This window comes from Pocillopora damicornis, chromosome 1, assembly GCF_964200805.1.
Source record: "Pocillopora damicornis chromosome 1, jaPocDami1.2, whole genome shotgun sequence".
NCBI lineage: Eukaryota > Metazoa > Cnidaria > Anthozoa > Scleractinia > Pocilloporidae > Pocillopora > Pocillopora damicornis.
In genome coordinates this window covers 25,112,462-25,138,126 of record NC_142670.1, presented here as the reverse complement: position 1 = coordinate 25,138,126, position 25,665 = coordinate 25,112,462, and the positions used below count along the sequence as shown (strand labels likewise).

At 36.6% G+C, this 25,665-nt stretch overlaps 1 protein-coding gene and 1 long non-coding RNA gene across 3 annotated transcripts; one reads left to right on the top strand and one right to left on the bottom strand.

Annotated features, from left to right (window-relative positions):
* Positions 1-6,188: 6,188 nt before the first annotated feature.
* On the bottom strand, positions 6,189-17,605 carry LOC149052929 (uncharacterized). Its single transcript, XR_016187223.1, has 3 exons — positions 14,963-17,605; positions 14,377-14,686; positions 6,189-6,324 (listed from the first exon to the last, which is right to left on the bottom strand). It is a non-coding gene; the product is annotated as an uncharacterized LOC149052929 (long non-coding RNA).
* Positions 11,573-17,831, top strand: LOC113664936 (protein Wnt-8b). Of its 2 annotated transcripts, none has more exons than XM_027180562.2 (6): positions 11,573-11,680; positions 14,383-14,525; positions 15,024-15,060; positions 15,242-15,398; positions 15,728-15,972; positions 16,665-17,831. In XM_027180562.2, the coding sequence occupies exons 2-6, from the start codon at positions 14,434-14,436 to the stop codon at positions 17,049-17,051; spliced, it is 918 nt and encodes a 305-aa protein (XP_027036363.2). In that variant the 5' UTR covers positions 11,573-11,680; positions 14,383-14,433; the 3' UTR covers positions 17,052-17,831. The 2 variants fall into 2 exon arrangements, with proteins under 2 accessions (XP_027036363.2, XP_027036364.2); XM_027180563.2 differs by lacking the exon at positions 11,573-11,680 and adding an exon at positions 13,425-13,478.
* The last annotated feature ends 7,834 nt before the right edge of the window (positions 17,832-25,665 follow it).

Below are 25,665 nucleotides of genomic sequence, written 5' to 3'. Positions count from 1 at the left end.
ACCACTTAAGCAACACGTGATGCCAAATGTAAAACCGCAAGAACGACACTTAGAGTACAAGATAACAAGATTATATCAGTATGAACACGTAATGTACGCCTAAATCAACAGAGTTAATCACAGATAAGAATAAGTTCGATGAGAAACGCGTATAGTTTGTCTAGAAGTGTTTGTTTACTAAACGTTGTTGAGAGCTCAGTGACAGTCATGTAAGATGCTCATGATCAATTCTATTTGAAGTACAAAACTGAGTTACATCTATTTAGCCATATTTGACCACCAGGTATTTCAAAACTTGATACTTGTTTGCAAAACCAGTTTTTACTCGCTTAAACTACCCAGTTGTCATCGAATTTTCCAGACTTAGACTATGTTCAATTGAAGTGGTATTTTAAGAATATTCTTAAATCTGAACAGCTTAACTCTCTCATGAGACGCAGATCGTCTGCACTGGCCCGGAAGAAAAATAAAGCGAATAAGTTACTCAAAAGAGAAAGTTTGACGAAATTGAAAAAAAAAGAATTCAATCCGACACTAAATTGTTTTAGTCAAATTTGTAGTAAAGGCATAGTCTGCACTCGAGCCGAGTGTTCCTCGCTGTCAGAGCATGTTTGGATCGGTTGCTGCACTTTAAGGTGAATGGGGGTATTATTATAAGGCCTTGGTTAAATATATCATTTTTGCGTGTTCTTCAGTTTATAATCAAGTACTAATGTCTCACACAAACAGGTTCTTAGCTGAGGATCCTCCAATAACAAGGCAAAAAGATATCCCGACGAACAATACATGCAGCACTGAGCCTCGAAGGCAACACAAGCTTACACACAATCGAATTCTTGTGGCGAAGACATGACCTTGGGAAAAAACAAATGATCACAGAGATAAGTGAAATATTCCTTTCATTCTTCTGTCTCAAGCCAATTTGCAGTTATTTTTATGGTTATGTTTTATTTTTCTGCAAATTACCACATTGACTATATACTAAAGCTTTTAGCGAATGTGTTTATTTTCGTCTCTTGTACGGTTGTACTAGTTATGAAACGGGGATCACCGTTGTACCTTCACTTCAATTGTGACAATAGATACTTAAGTTGGTGATTTCGATCAATTTGAGAAATCTGTATGAATATCTTTAGTCTGTAACGGTGAGGGAGTCGACTTCATGCTGATCTCAATGTTTTCTGTTAGTTTTGTGGACCCGACCAAGAATTGAGCAAAATCATCGACAAACAGCTGGCACATCGAGGGACCGTCAAAACATGGTGTTCTTTGCTCAAAATCAGATAAACAACCTGTATGATTTTTTTGAGCAATCGATAAGTTTCTCAAAAGACTGAGAATGTTTTAAAGATAGCAAGTGATCTGGACTTGGTTTATCAAGGCCATTAAGAAGGTCGCATTCAGTGTCAACAGAATCATGGAAGTCAATAGTTTTGAACACCAAAAAGATTCAGAATTTCTGTGATGCATGTTGTTATTTTAGTTCTAAATGCTCCTCAAATGTGAGCATACATAGCATCACGATTAATTCTGTTTATTTTGATGATTAGTTGCAATTGAGTATTTTTCATACTGCAAATGGTTCAAGAATATTAATTTTGTGTGGGTATTTCGTTTGGTTGTGGCGCATTCTTGGAGAAATTGTTTTCTCAAGTCTAGAAAAACCACCTGTTAAGACATCACATACACTCTAACATTGTGCACACAGTCTCTCCAGGTATTTCATTGGAACCAAAGGGTATTTAAGGCACTAAAATGCAACTCCACAAATTAACCCAAAATTCAACCAAAACCTAAACGTTCTTTTCCCTACCAATTAATTGAAAAGAAGAGCAATGATACTATTTTATTCTCAAGATGAAAATATCAATTTGCTTGCTTTAATTATTTTGATTGCTGAGAACTTGGTTTGATATTCAATAGCATGACTAATTAATGTTCCTCTTACTTCTCATTGCTTTTCTGCTTTAAAATATATGGATGTTGTAAGGAGAAATTTGTTTTTGGTCACCGTGAGAGTCTTTCCTTTTAAGATACTGGTATATCTGGCCATTTTACAGTCAGTTTTCCAATGATAAAATTGCGAGGCTACTAGAATCAACCAACACTGGATGCAATTTGTAATTATGAGTATAAAATGTAAATATGTAAGCTGGTAACAGTTTGAAATAACTTTGAATTAGGATCTCTGGGTGAATTAAACAATGAATGATGCGGTAATAGAAGAATTTCAAGACGATTAAGTTCATCATCTAATCAAATCTTCAGTAAAGGTATTGAATAAATAATATTATGGAAAGACAGTGAGAAAACGTTCTGCCAAAGCACACTGACAGGCACTCCTCGTCCACAGAAATTAACTCCTTTCCCAAGGGAAGGAAAGAAAAGAGCTCTTTGGAGCCAGGGCTGGCTCCATCGTTTTCTAGTATTTGTTGGCGTCTGCTTATAAATTCCAGGTGACTTCAGGTAATAACACACGAAGCTCTTCTCCACATTCCTCTTCGGCCCAACTATAGACTTTGAAGGGACTGATGAGACGAATCATTTGCACCGAAGGCTTGAATCTTCGCAGACACCAAGCGCAATGCACTACTTGTCAGACATCCTACATTGATAGAGAAAATTCCCAATTACTCCTGGTGTTCCGGCAAACATTACCAATCGATCGAACAACCGGCGAATCAGCCTCTTGGCCGTAAATTTCCTTTCGAAATATAAAGTTTTTGGTCATCTTGTCCTCATTCAAACTACTCAAAAACACCATCTCATATTGTCTGAATCTTAAATATCTCAAGACCAAGCAATCAAACCATCCAAATCGTTGAAAACTCCAAATTCCGCAGAAGATAACAAATAAAAAATTTACCCGCCATATTGAAAATCACTTAATGTATGTATGACGTCATGATGGCAGTGGAGACTAACCCGTCGTTTACCCAGGAGACACCCCTCCCTCCTGCTTGGAGTCACATTGGTTAAGTTCATTCTGATCCCCAAGTAAGCAGATTGCCCTTTCTCTCAGACACTTGAATGAAGAAAATTTTCATGAAATCAAGAAGGTTCTGAGTAAGCCCAGTCCCTCAGACAGCTTACAGTCGATTACTTATCTATTACGTCATAAGGCGTCTCTGAGGAAGATAGACGCACGGGAAATTGATCAAGCGAAAACAAACTGTCTAAGGTCTTTTACTAATTGGCTAATTGGTACGACTCCAAATTGCCACTGGCTGAGTTTTCCTTTTCTCTGAGTGCACGTAATAAACCTTAAATAGGTGATCTTCTTCTTATGGAGAAGACTTTGCCCTTAAAATATCTCTATAACATAAGCTATTATATTTTAATAGAGGGCGCTTATCCATAAGACGTTTCAGTTCCAGAGCCGTTTAGCACAAATGAGTCTCAAATGTCAGTAATCTCAGCAATTTTGTTCAAGTGATAAGTGATAGATTTTAGCAGCTGATCAGGATTAGCCGAGTACACTAATAGCTCCTCTGAATTTGTAAACTTATTGGTAACAAATTCAAAGATTATCAGTTAAAGTGTCTGTGGTTTAGAGCTGCTATCAGATATCAGGAAAGGTGGTTCCAACTCGTAACAATGGCTATTGTTTGATACAGGCTAACTAATCGGGTGGCATTAATATCTGGCCAGCAATCAGTGCAACTGAAGCTGCGATTTGCGTTGTTAGAAGCTTAGGTTCATAAGTATGACAACGCACGTGCATAAGCCATAGCTGGATATCAATTTTAGTGACGTCAGCGAAAAATTCCAAAATGGCGCCTATTCCCAGAGATGCAATACATGTTTGGCTCTTTCCTCCTTTCTACGTTCAGAAGTGTCCATGTCCTAAAGCGCTCGTAGTGGCTGGCTCCAGGACAACACAAATTAACAAGCGTGTAGAGATATGAGGTCTGTGTAACTTTTGCGTGCGATTTAGCGGTAAAACATTCGAAGTTCTGAGTTTTTCACTTCCTGCTCGCACATCTTCTCGACTTGAAACATTACATATCTTGAAAAACAAGGTAGAAAAAAATTTTGTTTAGTCTTAACAAAAGTTGCCATCGGAATCTCCGAAGGATTTTCTGGTATTAGGTGGTATTTTTCGTCGTAATGCAACCCATTTCGCACATGTTAGTCCATTTGAATAATTTTCGCCATGTGAGTCATTGCTCGATCGGTCATGCCATGTTCCGACTAATGCCCTTTTGCAGACTGATGGAGGAAAAGTTGCTTTCTAAACATTAAGATTCAGGTGTGAGGCAAGATATCAGATAAAGCAGAAACGGTGCGACAAAAGCACTTCAAAATGAAGTTTTTACTCCATATTAATCTGACAGCAAATAGATACTTCCCAGCAACGATCTTCGGCTCACAAGAACCCCTACGTGCCTATCGTGAGAGCTTTTATCTTAAACTTCATGAGTTGACCATGGTAAATTTGAGATTTTTTGATAATATATCAGTAACAATTTATTGCAATCTCTGAAGAAATAAAGAAAGATGTTTTTCGTCTTGTCACGAGCGTGGGACAAAGAAAAAATTCTTAGTCCCCATAAGGAATCGAACCTCAGACCTTCGGATTCCGCGCTCCGATGCTCTACCACTGAGCCACAGAGACTCCACGGTAAGTGAGGTCTATTACGAAGTTCATATGACACGTGTCCTTCATACCCCTAGGATCACCAATGTCGATAGCGAAACGGTTCAAAAAAAGCACTTCAAAATGAAGTTTTTACTCTATATTAATCTGACAGCAAATAGATGCTTCCCAGCAACGATCTTCGGCCTACAGGAACCCCTACGTGCCTATCGTGAGAGCTTTTATGCTAAACTTCATGAGATGTCTATGGTAAATTTGAGATTTTTTGATAATACATCTGTAATAATTTATTGAATTACAAATTTCTGAAGGAGTTAAAGAAAATTGTGTATGATCCCCAATCACCTCTTTTAGGAATTGTTCTGAATTCTTTTATATGATTTTAGGAAATAAAAATACAGATGGTTGATATAACTGCTTAAGTGATAATCTTTGTTATTTTGAAGTGAAAGCAAGCTTTAAAAATTTTATATTAGAAAAAAGACACACTATACACCCAAAACAATTGAGTGTTAGAGATCAGAAGTGATCAGATTTTTTTTCTTAATGATTATTGTTGAAATATACCTTGCAGAATGAGGCCCTTCACTTTACAAGAGCAGAATAAGTCATAAGATTTGCAACGACAAAAAACTTAATAAATAAAACTTAATGCACCTCCCATCCAATTTTAAAAAACAATGTCATTTTAAATACATTCATGGAGAGTTTCCCTTGACTAATTGATTGAGTACAAACTTCAGCTGATCTTATCTAAACCAGTGTTGCTGCATTTCAAGAATACATTCCTGATACCACCAGTTGGTTACTCTTTCCCTTCTCAGTAGTTCATATTTTATAATAGGAGTGTAACATGAAGATGTGAAAACAAACGTTTGATAATGAATTACGGAACTCAGACAGAAGTGAAGATGAAAGGAATGCTTGTTTTTTTTGTTTTTTTGCTTTTGTTTTTGTTTTCAATCAATATTAATCATAAGTCAATACTTACAAATGTGATTTAAATAACTTAAACATTAAGGTTTGTTGACTGTTTGCTTTCCAGTGTACCAATTAAATAAGAAAAGTGAGAAGAAAAGTTTTCAGTGCTTTTAAGGGAGAATGGTGTGTTGAGTCACTTCTTCGCATCACTTCTTTATTAGCAGAAAAAAAAAAGTAATTTTGAACATTGTTGCTGCTGATGCTATAAAATTTAATTTTCAAGAGAAACGCTGTCAACTGAGGCACCAATGAAATACACAGCTTTTGTTTGATATTCTTCAAACATAATTGTGAATTTCTAAGAGAATTAATGGCATACCACTATTGAGGATACTTGACTGATTCAAAAGGCCCTTTCAGGAAATTTTGATTATGCTCACACAATATTTGCAAAAAGTTAAGGGGTACAACTTTCTCATCTGACCCACCGTAGTAGGTAAAGTAAAAAGCGTAAAAAAACAGTACTTTAGCATAAGTTGGGAACACCCTTCTCATACACATTCTTTTTCCTAGAGTGCCAACACATGGAGACCTATGGAATTGTTAGGAAGTTTTTGCCTAAGCCAGTCAGCTCGACATGTGTGGAGTGCATATTACAAAGACATTTGTCGGAATTCCTAACCAGCATCCCCAACAGACTATGGTTCAAGGGACAGAAATTCCTGACCTTTCCGTGTTTCGCCGCATAGAGTTATCTGCTCAACTTCTAAGCTAAGACAGCCAGAATTACTGAGTCTCAGGCACTTCAGGTAACGGACTTGAACGCCTAGAACCAGCTCACGAAGATTTTTCACCGATTTTTTCTTTTGTAAAATGTTATCTACGATAGAATAAGGTAACTTTTGTTTCAATAAAATGCACTGTTATTGATAAAGAGAGATTCAAGATCAAGCTAGACTGCATGAGGTCACGTTTATTTCGAGATTTTTTCAGTTAAGATCAGTGCAGCAGATCTGTGGCGTAACTTAATTGTCTGGTATTATTACAGCATCATTTTGCTACTTATTTCCAGGCGTTTTAGTAAAGCATTCAAAAAAAAAAAGGGGGGCCACAGGAAAGCTAAGCATAAAGTTAACATATATTTATTTATGTTTGCAGCGAAAGCTAGCAATAGCTATATCTTTCCATTTATTAACTCTTGGGAAAGGGGTAAAATTAAATTTTTTTTGAGAGAAATAAGTACACATATTGAAATTTCACTAACTCATAATTTAATCAAATATCTAATATTTACCCATCACAATTCAAGTCACGCACGGCGCGAACTCCCGAACAGTGTCCGCTATTAGCATTACGGATTAATTTTACAGATATTACGGATTCAAGCTGAAAACTTAAGTTTGTATGTGCCAACTTGCACTATGTGCTAACAACCACTTTGCATAGTTGCGATTTTTCATATTCTTCTTACAGCACTGTAGAATTGAGGCAGGGTTAATGGTTTAGTATCAGACCAGTTGTTGATCCTAGACCGGATCGGCCCAAAGAAAGGGCGCACGTGATATGAGGCCGTGCACGTGCTTTGAATTAAAAATCACTGCACGGCTTAGCTTGTGGTTTGGCCTTGGTGAGGATAACATAGTAACTGGATAAGCCATTTCAGAATGAGTGAAAAAACTATGAACAGTCACGAAATGGTGTTTTTACACTCGTTATTGAAATTGAACCTGGGATCAAACGGGCATTCTATGACGGAATACGTGTCACTCTTTGAAGGCAAGTTGACAGACCCACGAGTTTTTTCGGGGAGAAAAGAATACATTTTGTTACTTGTTTATCGCAAAGTTGAAAAATTAACCCTGTGGTAAGGTTCTCATTATGTTCCGTGCCGTCTCCATGCAATTTCTCTCGGTACATTCAACTTGTGATATAATCCGGGCGAGATGTTGAAATCCCTTCCTGATGTTTATTTTCATATCGCGTATTTAGAACGTGCTAGAATGTTTATTTCATATCGCGTATTTAGAACGTGCTAGAATGTTTATTTCATATCGCGTATTTAGAACGTGCTAGAAGGTTCTTTTTCTCACAACTATTTTTCTATCGGACACGATACAGGGACCTTCTGCAGAGGATCATCGCCTGGTCTCTTCCAGTCGCTAAAAATCAAATTGAAAAATAAAATGAGATAAAGAGAACAAAATCGATAACAAAAATTTGGAAACGTGTACCTTTTATGTCGACTTTACTATAAGGCCTTGCTCATGCCACCAAGGATCAGCTTTTAAACAGCTTATAACGATGCTCTGAGACCTAAAAAATTGCACAGGAACCGGAAACCACTTTTGGCCTTGTAGCTTCCACTTTACCCTTTCAACTTTTAACTCTCTAATACTCGTAAATAAAATGAAATTCACAAGTGGGAAGATGCTTAAACGAATTCGAAGTTGAAAAAATCTTCTGCATGAGTAGCTTACCGGTGAGTCTCTTCTCGATAGTTAAAGGTTTCTTCATGTGCAAGCATGCTCTTGTATTTGGCATAAACGCCTTTTTCTATTCAATTATCAGTGTCTTAATGATCTAACTCCCTCAAACGACGATCTAACCAGCTCAGAGAATATAAGTTTGTTAACTGAGACCAATTGTCAAGCAATAAACAGCTTGACTCAGCAAAGCAAAAACAATCTTGACGTGTTGCCAAAAACAAATTCCTCGACTACTTGAAAATGAAATTTGTGAAGTAAAAGCCTTAAAGAGAGGGACAATAAGATCAGGTCCATTGTGATTAGACAAGAAGCAAAACTGAAAGAAGGGAAAACTAGAACATTTCCCTGGCCCCATGCAGTTAGGGAAACCGTCTTTCCGACGCTCACTCAGCGGTCTCTCAAAGAGGAATAGAATCAAAAACTGATAACAAAGAGTATTTATGATAACGTCAGTACAATCTCCAGAGAGACTTTTAAGAACCGGATGTCTGACAGACAAATACAATTTAAATTTACGGATTCTTATGTTTAAAATGAAGTTTCGGGACTGCAAGTTAAGCAAATGAATAGCTATATTAAATCTTTTCCCAAGATCGTAGATAGCTCAGCCTCTAACATGTACGCTCGTAGAGATCTTCATGATGGCGAAGTTGTTCCCCTTCCGTACGTAGTAAAAGTGAACGTACCTATTTGCGTTCAATCAACAACACAAAGAAAGCTAGCGTTGTGTTTTGTTTGTTGTGTTTTTCTTTCGAAGGAATAACCAAGATTAAAGAAAGTTTATTAACGTTTGAAATTTTTGACCGAAATCAGCCAAAGTGTTATTTGGTTCCAGATTCAATCAAAAGATACATTTTTTGTTGTTGTTGTGATCTCTCGATGTAAGCTTACAAATTATGATATTTAAGTCGCGTATAAATAGCTCTGCTTGCAATGTAAGCGCTAATTCCTAAATAAAATAATCCAATTTGTGCACTTTTTAAAACTGAAACAGAAAAACACTTGAAAAATGTCGAAATGATGTACTTTGCTCGGCAGATTTTCCAAATATAACTGTTATTTAATCTTGTGCAGCTGATGCAAGCAAATCAATATGACGTTAACGTATTTCATACATAAATCGTTGTTTTATCTTTGTCTCTTTGCGACTTTTGTTTCGCCCCTAACCTCAATCAGTTGAGTATTGACTGTAAAAATACTTAATCATTAGCAACGAGCACAAATTTTGAAATAGGAAGATTGCTGACATATTAATCAGAAGGAAAGTATAAAAATGTTCTGCTTCTGTTACAATTTTTTCTTTTCCTTTTCTTTCATTCGAGGTGTCGTCTTGCAGTTGGAAAATAAATCATCGTTAGTAACCCGCATGAGTGCTTTTTTTTAAGTTTGACGTTTTACATTTCGGAAGAAAGAATTAAAATCTAACCGGTGGCAGTACGTAGCATAATAACCACCTGTATCATTCCCTTCAATTTACATGTAAATTTGATCAATAATGCTCGGGTTAATAAAAGTTGATGCAATTGTTGCGGATTAGACGTAAGATATTTGATTGGGACCCTTCGCACTTTGTACCACTACTGCAAGTGAAATTTGCGAGAAGAGAGTGTAGAGCTCCACTTAAGTGGAACTGGGAGAGTTTCTGTTTCAGCCTCTATCTTCTGTTGAATATCGCCTTTGCAACTTTTAAACAGCCCATCTTGGGCAATTTCAGAAATTTCAAAGATGTAACGTGAAGACAAAAATTATTTTATGTCCTGGAATTTTTATCCGGTGGATTCGCGGCGGCATTTAGATCAAATGTAGTTTAAGTGACAGAAACCACATCCTTTAACTTCTGTCGACAAATCGGATTAGAACAATGTGAGTTTTTTTCTGTAATATGAGTTAAAAATAAAAATTACTCAGACACTTCGTGCATTTCTTGACGTACTTAAAAGTTAACAAACAGGTTTATAGCGATCTGTATGTTTTCCATAGGAAATTATAGTCGCAGGAAGTTATCAAAAAAAAATCTTTAACTGCTCATGCTTTTCAAAGTTTATTGATATTCAAGTTTGAAGTAAAATCATACAGCTAAAATGGAGGAAACAGGTGAAGATTCTTCGACCAAGTTGAAACCGTGCTACATGGCATGCATGACAATTGCTAATAAATTGATTTGTCCTTCGAATCTCTAGTCCTGTAGGTAATGAAAAGGTCGTGCCCTAAAATTAGTGCCCATAGCATTGAGCATGTTACAAAACACGTTCTCTTCACGTCCGTCAAGATCATGCCAACAAGATACACATCTGGGCTATTCCTTTACTTATTTTCGATCTTCTTTCTGCGTCTTCGATTACATAAATGAAGAATCAGCGACAGAGTCTGTTTTCTTTGTTGATGCTGTAAAACTTTCTCTGGCCTTAAGTTTAAATTGTCGGAATATTTGAAATTCCTATTGAATAAACAACCTTGCAATCAAATTTATCCATTCGTTACAAATATATATAGATTTCTATCTACTTTTTGGAAGTTGACAGTTTTGTTTTTCTTTTTTGTAGTGGGTAATTTGATGGTTTCGATTGGAACCTGTAAACACGGAATTTTTCCAATACGGAGAAAACTTTTCCTCGATCTCCTAATGAATCAAGTAAACCATTATCAGATTTGTTTTCTTTTTTTTAAACTTTCACGTCAAGGATTCTGTTTCTTTGCTTGTTTTCTACTTTCTCTCTTAGGCGTGGCTCACAATTTTGTTCACTTGAATGTGCTTGAAGGCTTTTCAGTCCTTGGTTAGTGGGTTGTAAATTCCAGAAAACAAAATTGGTCAACTATCATCTGCGTTTAAGTTACAACTTTAGTATTCAAGCTTTATTTGATTAGCAGTTATTTGTATTTCAGTTTCGTTGTTTCTCAGTTTCCGTTTTTTTTCTCATCATTGTAGACACTGTTTCAGCACATTATCAATGTAATGATTTGTGGTTTGCTTTGATCCTTAATTTTTTCAATTAATCTCTTTTGAATAAGAATAATATTGACCCTCTTTCAGTCTCACTGTTTATAGCTGTTTATAGATTCATGTAAGCTCGTTTTGACTTCGAAATCCGCATTTACCATAATTGCCTCAGACGAAATTCCTTTCTATGTTATTATCCACACGGAATACAATGCCAAAACGCGACGAACACGCTATCAAAAACTGGCGTGAAAAATGGGTCATTTATTTTTCCTTTCGTGCCATTTTTGTTTGGTTTGCATATTTCAAATTATTCGTGCGCGTTTTTCGCTGTCCACTCATAAAATAGAATCATACTCTCGAATGTATTAAGTGCTAACGTGTTTTTATTTTCTGTTTTCGTTTCATACCAGTTGTTTTTACGTCAGAGGGAGAGCTTATGGGTTATAGAATGAGTTAGAACTGAAAAAAGAAGCTTTTGGTTTTCGAACTTAGCGCATTAAAGTCAGTAGTGTCCACGGATTAAACCCCAAAAGGTATCTACATGCTAAATCATAAAAGAAAAATTCTAAATAATTCCCAAGAAATCCTTTCCTGTAAATTTTTTTCTGGCTGCTACTTAAATGAGTGTTCTGTTGACACCGTTCACTGTGTGTGCTCGACGTCCGAAGAAGCAGAGCTCTTGGGAACTGTGTCGGACTGCAAGGCAATCACATCACAGCTCATATTGACAAGGTATTTTAATTTATTTTCTACCTATTGCATCCCAATGATTATTAGCTAACTTTTTTTTCAGCATTCTCAATAATTTGACATGGAAAACACTCTCAAATTTTTCGAAGGCTTTTGTAATTCTTCTAATGATCATGAAGCTGTCTTGCCTTCACAACACCAAATGATTGTGGGCTGTTCTGAGTTCCTGTCGAAAGCGAAACTAGGAAGGTTTTCTCAGATTTTTAAAGTCTTTCTTTTCCTAAAACACTTGCAATATCCTAATCTTAAGGACGATGTTTAGGTTACCGTCGTTGTGATCGAATTGAAAATGCTGAAGCTCTGTAGACTTCGGGATGGCACGCAAAGGTGGCTCGTCTTTCAGTATTAATAATCATCGTGTAACCAATATTGCAACATTGAAGAGAATGCATTTGATTACCAGGCGTTGACACACAATTATCGAAAGTCAAGTATTTATGTAGATTCCTTCGAAACGAGTGCATATGACAGTTTCTGACTCAATTCATACTTAACCGACACATCTGTTTTCTTGTGTTTTTCTCTCGAAAAAGAGCGGAATTAAAATTGAGACAATTAATTTGTGATTTCACAATATAATGTGTGAAAGCATTATATAATAATCACCGTAATCTCTTAATTTGTTTACCTTTCATTAAATCCAATTCTTTTTAAGTATTTATGGCAAGCATATTCATTTTCAAAAGAGTTTTATCTTGTTGCCGGACAAAATCTGATAGTAGCACTTTCCGTGGCAGATAGATTACTAAGATTACGGTTAAGACTGACGAGACCTTTAGACTATCAGTGTGGTGCCACAAAGAACTAAAAAACATCGCATTTTTATGCCGTTAACGGAACTGTTTAACTTATATCAATTTTAACTGTTATTTCCTTGACGTGTGGCATGGAAAGAAAACTGTAAAAGGAAAAGCTAAAATGTAAGGTACTCGATGGGCAATACTCATTGTCTACAACTTCCATCTTAACTCGACGTTTACAATAGAAGTATAATTGGTGTAAAAAGGAGAAAAATTCATCATGAACACCTTAGTGAACAAGAAACATGGCTGAGGCTACTTCCCCAAACGGAGAGCACTAACAAGATCCAAAAAAACTTTAATGTCAGCTAGTTTTTCATACACTATATTTATTTTTTTTTGCAATGAACTTTTCTTTCGTCAACTTAAAACATCACTTTGTCGTGATGTTTGCTGGTTTTACATAGAGAAGGAATGAGAGGTCATATTTCTGGAGTTAACCTGTACTTGAAGATCCTTACGTGTTCATCTCCAACGAGAGATAAGGCGCACACTTGTCGGACAAAGTCCACAAGAATTTGAAATCACGCCATTATTCATTGCAGAACATTGCAATTTGTGCATGTGACCTAGTCAGACAAAGAGGTTTTCTAAGAGAAATTAAGCCTTTCTACTCTGAAGAGGAACTAGGAGTCCAGTGCCAAACCACATCAAGGAAAATTGTATTATCTCATGCTGATCGTGCGAGGCTATGATGACCAGATTGATTTGTTAATAAGTGTCAGCAAATGAAAAAGAGGGTGTCGCATTTCCTCCGAGAGGAATTAAGCATTTCTACTCTGAAGAGGAACTAGGAGTCCAGTGCCAAACCACCACAAGCAAATTCACATAACTTCATGCTGATCGTGCGACTTAAATAACAGATTAAATTTCAGATCAGGATACAGCATAAGAAAGTTGATGAAACGATTTCGTTCACGATTGAGTTAGACCAGTTTCAAACAAACATCAAGCGAGAGAACTATTGTCCGACAAGTGAGGTCAGTAACAAATTTTCCATTGCCATTAGAAGGAAAATGAAACATGCTTGCAGTAATGTTTGATCTTGTATCCTCCTCTCTAATCGATTAGCTGGTGTCAGGACAAATGCATATTTAGTGGTGTGAACTGGCTGTTTTTCTTGTCGAACATCGCGAATATTCTCATACAGCAACTAGAGAGAATTTGAGCCCTAATCTATTCTGGTCATTGGCTCAGACGTTGTAAAATTACACTTGAAAAATTTTTAAAAGAAAACAGACATCATGAAACGGCTGAGGCGCTCGCTTTCCTTCAATTGCATCGGCCTTATTTGAGCCCCAAACCTTAGAGAGGTGGGTATCATTTGCTGTTTGATGTCGCACATCTCTCCGTCAAACCCAGATTTTTAAATTTCTTTTTTTTCTGCTAAGCCTTTCTTGGTGTTCTATTATTGCAATTTTAATTGAGATTCGTGAAGTTTGTTATTGAAGTGAGTTGTTATTTGCTGAGCATTGTCGTATGGGGAAAAGACAAAAAAACCATATTACTTAGTTTTTGAGAGCAAGCTGGACAGATGAAATGGACCACTAAAGCAACGTTTGCTGAATTTCGCATTGCTTTTCTTCATCGAGCACGTGATAAGCCTTCTATGGCTGATATCTATTCAAAGAAGACAGCCTTGCGCTACTATGTTATAACAACTTTTAAATAGTTCTCAATGAATTGGAGGAAGAGTATAATAAAATGACTGAAGTGTAAACAACTGCTCGATGTCTTTAATGTCTGAGATGTCGGCGATATTTGCAAGTGATTGTGGTAGATCAGTATGTTCGTGTTTCCGGCTCTTTTCCTTAGCATATATGACTCCTTAATAAAACTCTTAAGAAACTTTTCCTACAGCCACTTTCTTCTTTTAACTTTCAGATTCTTTCCACCTTCAAACTATTTCCGTTGATTTGTACTCAACTGAACTTAATGACGTCAGAGATGAGGTTTTCGATGATGTTTTTACCAATCATAGTCACCTTGGCTTTTTTAAACATGGTCACAAGCACGAAAAGTCCAGGGTAAGTGCCACTCCCTTATGAAATAAAAACTAGAGTAAACCGTCAATTGATTTAACAAAAATTTAAATATACCGGATTATGATACCAGCTTTGCACTTGTTACCCGGAGACCGAGGACTGTTCCAGTAAAGGCAAAGCTAACTCAAGTCTTTTCATCTAACCTCACATTTTATTTGTTTATATTTATTTATATTTATATTTATTATTTACTGTTCCAGTAAAGGCAAAGCTAACTCAAGTCTTTTCATCTAACCTCACATTTTATTTGTTTATATTTATTTATATTTATATTTATTATTTACTGTTCCAGTAAAGGCAAAGCTAACTCAAGTCTTTTCATCTAACCTCACATTTTATTTGTTTATATTTATTTATATTTATATTTATTATTTACTGTTCCAGTAAAGGCAAAGCTAACTCAAGTCTTTTCATCTAACCTCACATTTTATTTGTTTATATTTTCCTCGTCAAAATGACATTATCCCATTTATTCGGCAGAGCTGACCCACGATCAACCATCACTCGATCCATACGGGTATGTTGTTCTCAGTTTATTATTTATTACTTCTAATTTATAGATAAAACTTTGCTCATTGAAGGGTTGGCCTCCCCGCAACGAAAGGGATGGCTACTGGAATGGTTTTATTCGTTGTTGTAATACCATCTCCAAGCTGTTTTGTACTTATTTAGTTTCATTTTCTCATCTTTAAACTCAGGATGCTTCCAAACGAATAAGTATCAAGAGAGCCGGAGCTAGCAGGGGTCTGATAGAATGCCGTGAGCAATTTAAGTTCGAAGTCTGGGATTGCAGTTTTTATAAAGAAAGTGTAACTGGAGCATTACCTGATTTTATGCGAACAACGTTGTCTTATGGTATGAAATATTTTAATCATTTTAGACCAAGTAACTTGTATCTGTTTTGAGCATGACTCAATAGATAAGGGATATTCAAGGTTTTTCTATCTCAGGATCCTTATCCTCATCTTTTTATGGTCAAAATAATAATAATAGGAAAGATGATAATAATGATAATGACGGTTATTGTCTTGATGATAATGATGATACTGATAATCAAAATGAATGCCCAGACCCGAATTATGATTTTTCAAATTAATTTAGAGAATAAAATATTTCCATACAGTTATTACGGCTTTACCTGTTGAGCTTGCCTTTTTAAAACAGCCAATCACTTTGTTTTGTAGCCAATAGAGAGACAGCGTATTTACACGCAATAACAACCGCCGGCATCGTACAAGAAATCGTGTCTCAGTGCGCTGCAAACAAAATTACCGAATGTAGCTGTGACAAAAAATCAGGGCAGTCTCGTGGATGCAGGAACTACCTGAAGTTTGCCGAGAAGGAGACGAGAAGGCTGTTAGTAACTCTACCACAAGGGAGCTTCGAACGAAGCGGAATTGACATCAATAATCAAATGGTGGGAATAGAGGTAAATGTTGTTTTCGTGTTTTATTCATTCTCATAATGTATTTAATGTTGTTTGCTCACTCATCGCCCACTCATTTTCGCGCCTCTTTTCATTCAATGCCTATTTATTTATCTCTCATGGGAAAATAATGCTACTTTTACTTACTTTTCAAGTAATCGTTAGAACGTAAGGCCTCTTCAAACACTGTTCATTTCATCAAGCTTTGTTCTCTTTCTCTGAATGAGAAATTTTATCAAATGAACGTACATTGTAAATCCGAAATTTTTTGAGGGAGGAGGATCTTATTTGACCCAAAGAGTTGTGTGCCATCAAACATGATATGCAGTTGTACTATGGTTACGAGGGCCTTTTTTATGGACCGAAACCCTAGAATAGTGCGTGAACTTTGCAGTGTGTTATCAATAAGAGTAGCATGAACAATTGTTTCTGGTCCTTTTTGCACAATATCACATTCCTTGGGAACACTAACTTAATTTTTGTTTTCTCTCTTGAATAAACACTAACTTTACACAACATTCACTTGAAATGATACCCGCAAAACGCTCCTTGCTTTTAACGAAACTTTGCAGACTTTACCATCATGATTGCTTATAGGCTCCCTATACAACCAAGCTTGGTACTCGGATATTTTTTGTTTCTTAAATACAAAGCCTGCTGATTATTCTGATCAGTATTTTTCCATACCCTTACAGGTTTTTAAGAGGAATTGTGGTGGCAGTTTGCCTAAAAATTGTAACAACTGGCAGAGAGTTGCAAACGAACTGAAAAGTAAATATCAATCCACCATAAACGAGACGCAGCAGACCAATATCAACTCCACTTCCCAAAGTAACTTACGACTGACCTATCAGGATCCGTCGCCTGATTACTGTGTACGTAATTTGACCGTTGGCTCTCCTGGCTTGGAAGGACGGGTCTGCGGAAATAGTGGCACAATAACAAGCCAATGCAGATCCCTTTGTGAGCAATGTGGCTTGACACTCCTGAGAGAGGACCGAAGTCCAAGAAACTGCAAAGATTGTCCAGAAATAACATCAGTGACGGTCTGCAGGAAGAAGAAAATAGTCACCGGCAAGTGATCAGTAGAGCAAAGCCCGGTGCAAATGATCGGAATGAGAAAGCATTTCCTCTCATTAGGAACAGATGTCTAAGCTGCCGGGGCAATTTCTTGAGGAAAGACGCTTCGAGTGTGCTAGAACAGTCAATTCTTATCTTCAGCCCCGTGCTTGCATCGCTTGTAGGTTTAACTGACACAGTAATCCCACATTTGTGGTATATACTTTATTTCTTTATCTATCTTACCAAATAGTGAACTTTCCAGTGCAAAGAAACGCTTTGGTCGACCGCTTTCCGAGAGGAAAGGGCATGTAGTTCAGTCTTAAAACGAGATTTTCGATAAGTGTGATTTACTTGTATGACTTCGGAGCACTGGGAATAGCTCAAACTTTTTTAACAAGCTGCAGTGTTTGTATTTAGAATTTTAGTAGAAAATATTCTACTCTGTTCCTTACAGCTCTATGGAGAATCCTTAATCTCTTATAGTTCTATATTACACCTAACAGTTTTAGACAGGCATAGCAAAAAATCTGATAAAGAAGATCTTTGTGATTAGTCGCATATGTATACACATATATACATATGTATATTTGTAGTCGAATCCAGAATCGAGCATCGTAATAATGAATTTCATAGAGCTCTAGTTACCGAAAGTCTTCCTCCATACACCTTAATGTAGTTCAACTGAAAATTCAGTTTTGATAAAACCTAACAGTTAATGACCAGGCACATCTAACTGATATGTGTTAGTCTTGTTTTCATACCGTTTCCTCAGGAATAAAACCGACTGATAAATTAATAAGTATGGAGTCTGCAAATTATTGTCATAATGTGCAATAAACACGTGGACCTCTTCATATGAGCTCAAGTGCTGGCTCGGTCAGCGGCGCAAATTTGGTCTTCCTTGCATTTCAGCGGGAATATCAGCTTTATTACAGAGATGAACAAAGAGAATCTTTTAACTATATCGCGGTAACTGACAGAAATTCTAAGAACATAGGTACAGTACATTCCTTAGCATATTGGTTGAGGAAATCTTCTCCGCTTTAAAACTACAATTTCATATCCCCCTCCCCTCCCATCAATACAATCTATCTCTCAATATCGTGCGTTGCAGCAAAAGTGATTAGGATAGACTGAAAGGAAAGCGGGTTTACTGTGGGTTTACCGGTGCAATGGCTTTTGACCAATCAAGGCGCCCGTAGTATCGCAATTATTTTATAACAAGTTAAAAGTCGACATTTCAAAACTGAAAAGTATGTATAAATTTTATTGTGGAATGTACTGCTTCGACGTAAGCCATCATCAGATTATCATCCTCTCATTAATGACGTTATTAGAAAACAATAAATTGTTTACAATCTGGGAGACAAAACAAGAGGTTCTAATAGGCTTTATTTCAGAATTCACAACACGTACCACAAGATGCAAGAGGTCTGTGAAACTGTCTTTCTTTTATCATCATATCCAACTCACAGCGCTCCAAATACGTTAACATGCAAACAAGATTTATGGGGAGCTGGTACAAGGTATGTTCTTAACTTTGAAAATACTAGTAAGAATTATGAGAAAAACCTCTGAGGGTTTTGAGTTTGCTGTCGCTTTGTTACTTTCACTTTTCATTTCATAACTTGAAAAGTTCCTGATTCTTTCGTCAATGCATTTCTTAACTCATAAACTTTTGATTTCTCGACCAGTGAAGTCGATTGATATCGATATCCACCCGAAAACGATAAATTTCTTTCTTCTGAGGAAATGTCTTATCAGCATGATCTGGAATAAACGAAAACAAAAAATATACTTCTTAGAAAGGGAAGCTTTGAACCAGTAAAACGATTGCAATAAGGCTCAAGGAAAGAGGGTTGTTAAGATGCTAGATTAGTACGATCAAAAATGACTTTGCAAACCTCGTCGTCGGATAAATGACGATTTTTTTAATTTTTTTCCCATTTAAGCACGTGGATTTTATCTTTTAGCACTTGGACGAAAAGTGACGCCAAATGTTAAACCGCAAGAAGGACGTCTAGGTAATGAGATCATATTGTTCAAGTCAACAAAATAACTTACAGATCAGAAGTAAGTCGGGGGAAATAAGTGTTCTATGGATTGGATTCGTGGGCCTTATGTTCAAACATTTGATGAAGGACTTAGAATTGATTCCCTTCTTGGCTGCACGATTAATTCATAAGTTATGAGAGACATTTAAGATTAAATTATTTTAACTGTTGCAGAGACTTTTCAATGTTTAGGTGAGCTCTATTACTAATAAGTAGTAATAGAGTCCACTCAGCACAAAGTTGTCTATTTATTCTGACCTACTCTAACAAACAAAATTATGCCTTTATGAACGTTTGTTATTGCGTCTAGTTATTGCATGGCCATCTTCCATCTTTTCATCACACCAACTTTGCAATCTTTTCTAAAAGAGATAGTCATTCAGTCACATTCGAAAATGCATGGGCTACGTGATGTTATTTGAAATGCAATAAGGAGATAAGTCTACTAAATTTATTTTGCCACATTTGACAAGCCAAAAACCCAGATATTTTAAGACGTGACACGTACGTGCAAAAACAGGTTTTATTTGCTTAAACTATTCGGTTGTCATGAGATTTTCCAGACTTCAGCTATGTTCAATAAGAGTGGTATTTCAAGAATATTTTTGAATTTGAATAGCTTAACTCTCCCTCTTTAGGAAAACACAGATTATCCACCCTCACTACATCCTACGTCCTATACGAGTTTGTTTCAAATAATCAAATCGTGTCGCTAGTAAAATAAAAAAAAAAATGGGTAATAAAATGTATCTGGATAGATGTCTGACAATATATGTGTGTGTGTGTGTGTGTGTGTGTGTGTGTGTGTGTGTGTGTGTGCACCTAAAACACAAAACACAGAAACTCTACCGAACTCAGCGAACATATCTGAACCCTTAAAGAAAATAGTATTGACCACTTTACTTCATGGCGCATCCTTTCATCAAGATCACCTTATTACAGCGCAAGCAAAAGATGCAACCTCTGTCTCAAAGAAAAATTACTTATCATCGACCGAGACTTTTTGACAAGAAAACGAGTGATATATATTTAATATATATTTCAATGTTGCAACGTTTTTGAAAATGGGTGTATATATATTTTATTATTATTATTATTATTATTATTATTATTATTGTTTTAAGTTACTTGTGAAGCAGGATCTTTTGGGACTTATCATTAATTTTCTTTTAAATGAATTCAATAATGTTATTCAAAAAGATACGAGAAAGCATCCAGCCAGCGCAGGATAACAGGCAATCCTCGTCCCCAGATTCCACCCTCTTTTTCAAGAGAATTAAAGAATAGAGTTTCTGGGTGCCATAAGGATTAACTTCATTCTCATCCTTAAATAAAAAGATGGTCCTTTCTCTCACGGGAGTTGAACCGCGAAAATTTTTTTTTGTTAAAGATATTCTGAGAAAACAGTTAGTTGAGTGCTTTGTTCCTCGTTCACCTATTGCTTATCTGTTACGCCATTGCGCATTCCTTTGCATCACGACCGCACAAGAGGTTTGAGAAAGATCAAGCAAAAATGAAAAAATGACCTAAAGCCCCTTTCTTATGACACCAAACAGCCAATTATTGAATTATTTTTCACTCAGACTACAGGATAGAAGCCCTAGGTAGGTGATCATCATCTTAGGGACAAGGCTTTGGCCTTAAAATATCTAATTGACATACACTATTATACTTTACTTAATAAAGGACGCTTATCTGGGGGATATTTCACTTCCAGAGCCGTATAATACAAATGAGTCTCAGATGTCAGTAATCACAACACTATTGTTCAAGATATATTAAAGTTCACAGGGCAACCAGGTGGACAATCACATATACTAGTGCCTCTTTCAGGGGTGATGAGGGCAATAGACAGGAGTGTCGAAACGTTGGGTCTATGAATTGTAACTTCTCGGTCACATTCATTAAATCTTTAAGCCAGAGTAGCATCAAACCATGTCTGAATGTTTTTCAAGTTATTTGGTGAAAGATTTGACCAACTAATCAGGATTAACTGAGTGCACGAGCAACTTCTCCGAATTTGTAACCTTATTAGTCATAATCATTTGAAAGTGTCCGTGACATGAAGCTGTTTGAATTACTATCAGGAATCAGTGAAGGCGAGTTCAATTTGGTAACAATGGCTGATGTTTGATATTGGCGAACTGCCGGAGGGGATTAATTCCCGGCAACAGCCTGAAGGTGCGATTTGCGTTTTAAGAACTTTAAGGTCATGGCTAGGACAATGCACGTACATAAGCCAAAACTAGATATTTTGTGACGTCAAAGAAAATTCCAAGATGGCGCATACTCTAAGAAACGCATCACGTTTTCCTTTCTTAGCTCTTTTCTGTGCCTAGCGGTTTCCTTCTCCAGCGGCACTTACTTACGAAGAGACTAAAAATATGACGTCTGTGTAACTTTTACGCGCGATTCAGAGGTGATCCTTTTGAAATTGTGTGTTACGGTTCCAGCGCGCATATCTTGGCAACAAGACCATATCTGTTGAAAAATAAGGTAAGTAAAAGCATTTTCAGTCTTAACAAAAGTTGCTCTCAGAACCTATGTAAGATCTTTTTGTACTTGGCGGTATTTGTCATCATAGTACACAACCCCTTTTCGTACTTTTGTGTTATTTTGAAGATCCGACAATAAGTTTCGTCATGTGATTTGTCGTTTGAATTGATGATTGAAAATTCCAATTATGCTCTCTGACAGTCTGATGGAAGATAGATCTGCATTTTTACCATTAAGATGGTAGTTGGTTATAACGATTCTAACGAATTCGAAAACACGAACAGTTCAGATTTGCAAGACAACAGCACTCTGAAATAATGTTTATTTCACGATATTGATCTCGATAACAGAGAGGTCCATCTCCACTGGATTGAAGAAGAACTGAACACCGTTTGAATTGCGACGCTTATATGACTATGTGCTCATCCTAGCTTCTATCGTAAGAGATTTTACCTTAAAACTTAAGAAATGTCTAAAATAAGTATTAGATTTGCTTTGTGTAACTCGAGTAATAGTTAATTTAAGGCCCATTACTGGAGGACTTCACGAATGAATGATTTACAGCCACTACTTTCATTCATTAGTTCAATTTTTGGTTTAAAATGAAATTCAAACTTTTTATCTGAAAAAAGACATACATAGCCCAAGTGCAACCAAGTATTAGGGAGAGAAATATTCAAATAAATCATTGCTTTACTTGGTTAATGGTCAACTTGAAGAAGCAGAAGATGAAGCTGATGAGGCCCTATAAGAACTCGGACTGATTGAGCTTCGCCTTCGAAGACAAAAATTCCGCATCGCTCTAGGGTAATTCCAAATAATTCTGGCCTTTCTAAGTAACGTATGGTGAAGTTCCCCAAATTCTGAGTGACTGAGTTCAGTTTTGATATATGTTATCTGAACTGCTAGGACATTTTAGGAATGGAGATCTTATAAAATCTTGTTTTGATTTATACAGCTCAAATGGAACCATTTTAAGAAGACAGGATGGTTGATCACATTTTACCTTCCGCAGTACTTTATGTTACATTCGGATTATGCCATGGATGCGTGTGAACAAGAGTTTTATAATGAAATAGAGAGCATGTACTGTAAGCTACATTTAAGAATTGATGTTTGAGTCTATTAACTCAGTCATGAATTTTCAGTGAATTAAATATTAAGGTTTGTTGACTCCCTGTTGTCTAGTGTAACCACTAAGCAAAATAGGTTTGAGGCAAATTTTGCACGCCATGAACTGATAACTGAATTGAGGTCAGCACAGGCACCAAGAAGTGAACAGCTTTTGTAGAAAGTTAATCAAATGTTCCTAACATGGATTTTAAACAGAAATAATGACATCATTAGTAAATTCAAGTGACCCTATCACAGATATTTTTCATGTTCATAAGCCTTAAACAACGGAGCTCAAGTTTAGTTTGGGAACCCCCTTACCACGTACATGCACATTTTTCTTGGTGTGTTTACAAATTCTAACTTCACGAATTCATGGAAAGTTTTCACTCTAGGCCAGTCAGTTCGACGGCAGTGGATTAAAAGTGGAAAGTTGTGCACGATTACATCTAGGAAACCCATATTAAACAAATAGGAAATAAATTTATCAGGTTTCCTAACCAGTATCCTCAACGAACTATAGTTTAAGTAACAGAAATTCCTGAGCTTTGCGTGTTTTGTCAATGATTGTCTACATAGCTGGAATCAATACTTCACAGCCTTCAATGCCAAAGCGCTTTTCTTATAACCATTTCTTGGCTAGAAAAGCCTCAAACCTACAATGCATGATTAGAAGAAATCGCAAAGGGAAAACTGGGAAATGAAATTCAACCACCTCGCAAGCCAACACAACAACAACAACAAAATATCTATAAAAAGAAACAATGCGGTTATATTTCACCTTGTCACCATGTTTAACCTCTTATATGGATTGGCAAGCCCCTGATGATTAAAGTTGTATTCAAGGTATTACAAATAGAGCATGGTAGCGATTGCGAAGGTGATTGTACCTCCAGACCGTAATATCTTCCCCTAAAAGAGATGTAAATATGCACTTGTAATGTGCTGGTGCCCTAGAAAGTGTTCCGTTCAGTCCCTTCCTCTACGTTTCATCTTCAGCTCTTATCAGTCCCATGCAAGCTCTTTTAAAATATTTCCTTCGAATCCCTGCCTCTTTAGAAAGAAGAATTTTTGGAGTATAAATGTCCTTGGCTTATCTCCATAATTCCACAGTAAGTTCAAGCATTCTGCGTCTCTCGCTATTGACGCTGGTTCCTTTCGCGGTCGAGGTCAATGTTTCCATTAAGCGTATTAACCAATCAGGATCACAAAAAGTTACGTATGCAGTTCTGGCTTCGGGCCGGATTGATGAAACGTAGATACGAAAAAAATACCAGCTATTCCGACAGGTTTTAGCTGTTGAACGAAGCCCTTGTTGTCAAGAGCATTCAATGCATTCTAACGTGTTTTACTTTAACTAGTATTTGTATTGATCGTATTTGCTCTTTAAGACCATGTAAACTAAGACGGCCAGAGAGACTGAACTTGCTTATTTGTTGTGGTTTGCTTAGCAATGAAGGGTTAAAGTCGAGATTGTTTCCGATGTAACATTTTTACAAAAAAGGGTTTCAGATTTGTTAAAGCCAAACAGGAATTGATTTGTTACGAACTAGTAAAAATAAAAACACCATCTTAAGTGCAAACAACTGAACCGGAAAAGACAAAGCAAAAATAAAACGCTTTGGAAAGCTACCAAGCGAGACTTAAAACAGCGCACGCCCCCCTGGAGATGTGAAATTGAGAAGAGTGTGAACGATACTATTTAAAATCCATGCAAACAATTCTCAAAAAGAACTTAAGGAGATTCAGAGTTACTGTCAAAGATTCCTCCTCTCAAAGAGAGGACCGTGGTGTAGAACTCGTCGTATTTTTAGAAGGTTTAACGAAGACGAGATATGGCAGACTGCGGGTCCAACTTAGGCTTGCATCCTTAAAAATGTTACAACTGGTTTGTAACCATATTAAATTAAACATAATGACGAAAAAGGCAAGAATGTGTGACGAAGGGAGAGTTCCCTGCAAAAGTACCTTAGTAGGCTGGGTAACCGCGTCAGAGGGCGGGATTGCGTTCCCTTTTGTCAAATCCGATTACGTCGGTCCGCGACCGTTATTGGTGATATTGGCTGAGTCAATCAGTGTCCAAACAGCTTGTAAAATATTTGGAGCTGGCACTTTTCCCACAACTTGCGTTACTAGCAATATTCATATATAAACTTCATTTTTGAGAAAAATCCATCCTAATGTGCACTTTTCATAATTGTAGTTTTTAACGTTTTGTTTCTTAAGGTACTGTACAATTCTTCGACCTTTGATGTAATCCATACATGATGTAAGAAATCCCTACCTGGGATAAACTTTTGGAATTGTTTTTTTCTCAAACATCTTTTTCTATCCCACAGGTTATTTGATCTCATTCGAAGAGAGCAAGTCATCTAGACAATATACTTCTTGTGACAAAAAGAACGTTTCTGGAAATTTGTCATCAACCGGCAAAGATGAATTTAGTACAGCAGCACGGACGAGGATATAGAGCTCTCTCGCAGAGACCTCTCGCAGAGAATCACCGCCCGGCTTCTTATGGTCGCTAAACATTAAGTCAAAAAAGAAATAAGATAAAAAAAAACAAATTGTCACTAAAAGCTTGCTTAGTGTACCTGTAATGTCGATCTAGTTTGTGGGCCTCGCCCATACCGTTGGTGATCAGCTTTTAAAGAGTTTAAACAGTTTATAGCGAAGAACTGCAAACCCTGTTTGGCCTTGTAGCTTCCATTTTATTTCTTCAACTTTCAACTTGGGTTGTTTACCCCCGCAACTAAAATACATTAGTAAGTGTGTAGTAGGAACCATCTCAGTTAAAGTGCCTATATATGAGTCCTGCACAGACTGATGAAGGTGAAACTCCACATCGAGAATGAATTTAGCTTTCATCGTATATTTGGAAATGTTCAGCATATAGAAAGATTATATTGATTTGATAATCGTGAACAGAATTGAAATAACAAGCAGGTATACATTTTAACATAGTTCTAGA

Coding starts and splice junctions, on each gene's coding strand:
- LOC113664936 (XM_027180562.2), top strand. CDS start 14,434: ATGACGTCAGAGATGAGGTTTTCGATGATGTTTTTACCAATCATAGTC. Junction 14,526..15,023: donor ACAAGCACGAAAAGTCCAGG/GTAAGTGCCACT, acceptor TTTATTCGGCAG/AGCTGACCCACGATCAACCA. Junction 15,061..15,241: donor CCATCACTCGATCCATACGG/GTATGTTGTTCT, acceptor CTTTAAACTCAG/GATGCTTCCAAACGAATAAG.